General features: G+C 43.9%; 1 protein-coding gene across 1 annotated transcript in view; it reads left to right on the top strand.

Annotated features, from left to right (window-relative positions):
* The first annotated feature begins 324 nt into the window (after window positions 1-324).
* The window catches only part of LOC126237113 (uncharacterized), a 28388-nt gene continuing 22712 nt past the window's right edge, over window positions 325-6000 (top strand). Inside the window, exon 1 of the mRNA XM_049946926.1 lies at window positions 325-433. Within this exon, the coding sequence (XP_049802883.1) occupies window positions 332-433 (102 nt within the window). The 5' untranslated portion in view covers window positions 325-331. The remainder of the gene's footprint in view (window positions 434-6000) is intronic.

The following is a 6000-nucleotide window of genomic DNA, read 5'->3' as shown; positions in this document are numbered from 1 at the left end:
GCGTGTCAATCAGCGCCGCGGGCAGAGGGGTTTGGCTTGTGGCGGAAGCTGGCCAGCATGTCTCGGGGCGGGGCGGGGCGGGGGCAGGGCGCGTGTCGCGTGCGGCAGGTGGCGGCCCTGCCTGGGAACGCGGCGCGCCGGCCTTCCCACGGTCCGGGCCTCCGCCGCGGCACACCTGCCGCCGCCTGCCGCCGCCAACGCCACCGCCGCCGCCGCCGCTGCTGCTGCCTCGCACACGCCACTGCGCTTGCGCCGACTCACGCGCGCAGCACGCGACCTCTATAAAGCGAGCAGGCGCGCCAACCTTGCGCCGCACAACGGGCCGTCCGCCATGTGCAGGGGCAGCGAGCAGCAGTGCTGGCAGCGGCAGCGGCGCAGCGCCGGCGTCGACGCGGCTCTGCTGCTGCGAGCGGCGGCCGCCGCCGTCAGGCAGGTAAACCGACCGCTCCGTTTATTACCTGCCTCGCCTATCCGTTACGCCCGGACAACAAAACGAATAAAAAATCTAGCGGCCCTGGAGCACTCTCTGCGCTAAGGGGCGGGTAATTCTAGCGGCGTCAGTAAGCTCGATGTCTTGTGGTGACATTCGGAATACACTGCATCGAAAATAGCCCAAAAAAATCGCTTACGTGGTTATCATCACTTATGTCTCGAAGATGTGATGGGGACGAACAAAAGTGATGATTTATCCATTTTATAAAGAACGAGACTGTCTTATGAACTTTAAAAACAACACAGTTTCGTGCCTCATTCACGTTTAGTAGCATAGTAGCAGTATCTCCTTTATTTAACACGATCCGTTTGTTTCAGTATCATATGAACATTGATTACTTGAACACTATTTTGTATGACAATATCCGGCACAGGTACGGGCTTTTTCCCCCTGATGAGGTCAGGCGGAGAACTTCCGCCGAACTTCACCACATGAGCCGGACGAGGTGGCCGAGCGGTTCTAGGCGCTACAGTCTGGAACCGCGCGACCACTACGGTCGCAGCTTCGAATCCTGCCTCGGGCATGGATGTGTGTGATGTCCTTAGGTTAGTTAGGTTTAAGTAGTTCTAAGTTCTAGGGGACTGATGACATCAAAAGTTAAGTCCCATAGTGCTCAGAGCCATTTGAACAATTTTTCACCACCTGATCTCAGTGGCGGAAAAAAAGAATCTGTGGCGTATGTAGTGATACAAAATAGTGTTCTTTAATTGATAGATGTGTTGAGTGTAATATGTGCATTTTTTTTCCATTGTAAATTGTCTTTGGAATCCTGTGACTGTTTAATGGTTTCGTTTTTAGCATCGAAACATAATTTTTTTCCAGCAGTCTCGTTTTATTCGCTCTATTTATCTTGTGCATGATGCATTTCGGGAAATAATTCTCGGTATCAAGTGCTATTTTATTACTTTATGACAACTCACAAAATCCAAAAGACACATTTAAGATGTCACAATGTGATAAAAAGGAGTTCTTAACTATGGGAATTATTTCTAGAATCACATAATACCCAATGTAAGTTGAATAAAAAATCACCGACTGCCAACACCATACTTTTCGATGGTCAAAAGTAAAGCTCTCGCAAATACTTGCACTGATAGAAAATACACTAGAAGCAGGTGTGCCAACTTTGCGACGTAGTATAATGTTTGTTTTCCTAGCGTCTTTATATTAGCTAAAAAATATGGTGCAATATTTTTCACTACCATGGGATTCCGTACTTATTCTCGTTTGCACGGTGCAAAGTCTAAGTTTTCCTCTTTATTTTAATACTAGATTCAACGAAAAATTTCTATTTTCTCTGGCAGTCCCCTCGATGCTTGGATGTGTTTTGCGATGTCATAAACTGTAATGTCACCCCCTGACAATTATACTGTTAATGGGCTATTTATGTCAGAATGTTACTCTATTAGAGCATGCTAGATCAATTTTCTGTATTGCTATTTTCGGTAACACGTTGTAGTATTAACGCACAATTGGTTCTTCATGTTTCAATGAAAAAAGTTAATGAAATCTCCGTATAAATCATGTCTGTTTACCTCACACAGATGAGCAGACGCACATTCTATAGTTTTGCGAGTAACTATTTATAGCTTGTGAAAGAACAATATTGTTCTGAAATATGTGTAAAATTACTACTGTGACTATTTTAACAAAATGATAAAAATGTTTGCAATCCTTGTAGACGCACTGGCATCAGTACTAACGGCAGACATTTCAGAGTTACCGAACTGATCACGAGGCTAACTCCAATAAATATTCACCATTTGCTTAATCTCTGTATGTCTGTGTGTTTTTGTGTATGTTTGTGTGTGAGGGGTGGGGGGAGGGGGGAATTTTCTCTTCTTTCTGTGGGCATCACTGCGTGTCAGCGTTCCATGTCCACAAGATCAAATTACAAATTACGTTCTCTTCATTTTACAGTAACAGCTCTGCGTTCATACACAGTGCCGGCCAAAGTGGCCGTGCGGTTCTAGGCGCTACAGTCTGGAACCGAGCGACCGCTACGGTCGCAGGTTCGAATCCTGCCTCGGTCATGGATGTGTGTGATGTATTTAGGTTAGTTAGGTTTAATTAGTTCTGAGTTCTAGGGAGACTGATGACCTCAGAAGTTTCGCATAGTGCGCGGAGCCATTTGAACCATTTTTTGATACACAGTGTCTGTCTACTCCGGAGATAATTCTAGAAGCAATTTTTTATTCCCCGTTTATTTCCTACAGTGGCGATGTTAATATTTAAAATTAGATGAATATGTTCAGAAAATAATGGCAATAACTATTTTGTCCAGAATTATAAACGTTACTACCAGTAACCCATCGTAGAACAACGAGGGGTCATTTTTTTTATCAAATATCGTATGACAGAAAACGACATACACAATTTTGATATGATCTAAAATACTGCAACATTTATATTGAACGAAAATGGTGCTATTATCATGCTCGCCTAATTTTCACTACGTATAACGTATGTTTTCTAATGCTTTCTCAGGCAATAAGAATATGCTATACTTCACATTATTATAAAGTGTCACACATCCTTCTTGCTAGTGTGACATGTTACAAAAACGAGTCAGACAAAAAAATGTGTTCATGTAAATAGCTGATGCCAAGTAATTGTACTTTCGCGGTGTCCACTTCGTTTACGACGCAGCCTATTGGAAATGTCAACATGCGACAGTGTATCTGCAGACGATAGAAAACTATTTCAAGAACAGAAAACAAACAGTTCAAGTAAAAATCAGAAGAATCTGACTACCTCTTTCGTTTTGCGTGCTTGCAAGCGCCATTAGTATTATACTTCCCATTTACACATGACGCAAATATACATTTTCGCTACATTCGTACGTATTTCAGTGCCACTTGACAGTAAATATTTGGAGTGATCAGTTCAAAGACTGGTTAGGTACTGCACATCACGATAGCCTGTCTTGTGTTAGTATTTTCAGATCCGTGTAGTAGCAACTTATTTGAACCTACTGCCTGTATTGGTCTTCCTTTACCACTTTTATCATTCACATTTCCCTCGGCCGACTGCTTTTTGCCTGGAGGATTGTATCACAATATGTGAAATGAGACTTATAACTGATAAGTACGTCTTCTTTTGCTTCTGCTTGTGTCCCGCTCGGCGCAGGGTCGACACTGTTACTAAATGATTTGGTGAGGTTAATTTAACCGTCTTTTCGGTAGTGTGCAGGAATTCGGAGCAGTCGCCAGCGGAGACTTTGAATGGTCAGTCTTCAACCACAGTATAAGCTTTACGGTTTGCCTGGTGGTAAAATACACGAAAGAACTGAGCAACATTCTTTGAAATGGCATAACCTAATTCCAGTTTATTTATCCTTAATGAATCTACTGTGACACAATAGTTTGAGAGCAGTAGTTTGAGAGCAGATCAGAATTTTATCTGTTTCGATGGCAGTGCGCCTACTTTTTCAGTTATTCCCTGCTTCTATAGCAATAATAATAATTATTATAATTATGCCACGAACTACTTGAAGTGACTGTACCAATGTAGAAAACGCGGAATAAAAATTTCAAGCAACAGAAATAATAAATATATTTCTGTGCCATCTGCTAATCAATTTGATACGATGTAGAGAAAGACTCCATCCTTTTCTAGTTGGGTCTCATCTAAGGATACCATTCATAGTGTCGTACAGTTAACTTTTCGGCTAATATGACCCGTAAGGAACGGACTGGGGGAAATTCTTCGCTATCTGAATACTATCTAACACACTCGAAGTATTCTTTCTATCGTGACAGGATTCATGTGACACGCTGAGTACCAAGCAACTAGCTGTCTCCTTGTTGACGCCATATTTTGTAGCTGTCCGCATACGTCTCTTATGAAATGTCACGTCATCATCTTCAGTCAGTTTGACCACTGCTGGTTTCCTCCAGACATACACGGTTTTCAGATTTCGGCACGAGAGTTACTTCTGCCTGTTTCTCCATGTCCTCTGTCGTCTTGCATCGTCTGGGTAACGTTTAGTATATTTTTATCCTGTTCGTCCGGCGAAGCACTAAGCCCAATTCTCTCCCTGATTCGTAACAGCCACCATGACACCAACAACTGACTCTTTCTCCTATCGTGTTACTTGTGATGTGTTATGAACATGCGCGCAAATAATTTTCATCACAACTATTTCCAAATGTAGATCTACTGGAAATGACAGCTTCATTGCATAATTCATAGTAAGATGATATCAAAAGGCACGTTACACATACTAAAGAAGAGGCAGGGCATAGTTCGCTGAGCGACGTTACATCCAATAAATAATTACCTGTAACTGCAGTCATTACTCCCGTACTGTTTTAACATAAATGGGAAAAATGTAATCATTATAACAGGGTATCATACTACTGTTGTCCGCAGACTACGAAAATGCAGCAGTGACTGCGAGACGGATCTTCGACTTTGCGCGTGTGGTGTACACTATCTACTCAAAAGTATCCGGACATCTAGCCCGTTAATGGACATTAATATGGGCGTGTCTACCATTCGCCTTTATGAAGGCTTGGACGCTACTGGAGACACTTTGAATGAGGTATCTGAATGTCTGAGGAGGAATGGCAGCTCATTCTTTCTCACGAGCCGAAATAAGAGAAAGTAGGGATGTTGGGCCCTGGGGTCTGAACCATACTCGGCTTTCTAAATCATCGCAACAGTTCAAATGGTCAGATGCGTGTGAATTACTGAGGTCGTCGGTCCCTAGAATTACACACTACTTAAACTAACTTACGCTAAGAACAACGTACTCACCTATGCCCGAGGGAGTACTCGAACCTCCGGCGGAAGGGGCCGCGCAGTCCGTGACATGGCGCCTCAAACCGCGCGGCCACTCCGCGCGGCGTCTCAACAGTGTTCCATTGGTTTCAATTTAGGACTCTGGGCAGGCAACTTCATTTCACGAATATGATTGTCCACAAACCATTGGCCCACAGATATTACTTTACAGGCCCGCATCTCGTGGTCGTGCGGTAGCGTTCTCGCTTCCCACGCCCGGGTTCCCGGGTTCGATTCCCGGCGGGGTCAGGGATTTTCTCTGCCTCGTGATGGCTGGGTGTTGTGTGCTGTCCTTAGGTTAGTTAGGTTTAAGTAGTTCTAAGTTCTAGGGGACTGATGACCATAAAAGTTAAGTCCCATAGTGCTCAGAGCCATTTGAACCATTTTTTATTACTTTACAAGAGGATGAATTGCTGCTGATACAATCAACGCGTCCGAACTGTTCCTCTACCGTGCGCAGTACACAGTTGCGTCAAACGTACTCATATCCTTCCGCAGTTAGCGTTTTCTTAAGCCCAATAAGGAGACCACACCCTAACCACGGAAAAAAATCCAAATACCGTAACACCGCCTCTTTCATACTTTGCAGTTGGCACTGCAAGTGATGGCCTACCATTGGATTGCCACATAATATCCTGCTGGAAAAACACCCCCTGGAATGCTGTTCATGAAGGGCAGCATCAAATTTGGAACTATTTTGCAGTCAGGGCGCGTGGCATAAC

This window comes from Schistocerca nitens, chromosome 2 (assembly GCF_023898315.1).
Source record: "Schistocerca nitens isolate TAMUIC-IGC-003100 chromosome 2, iqSchNite1.1, whole genome shotgun sequence".
NCBI classification, from domain to species: Eukaryota; Metazoa; Arthropoda; class Insecta; order Orthoptera; family Acrididae; genus Schistocerca; species Schistocerca nitens.
Note: the sequence above shows the minus strand (reverse complement) of the source record. Positions and strands in the feature narration are given on the sequence as shown.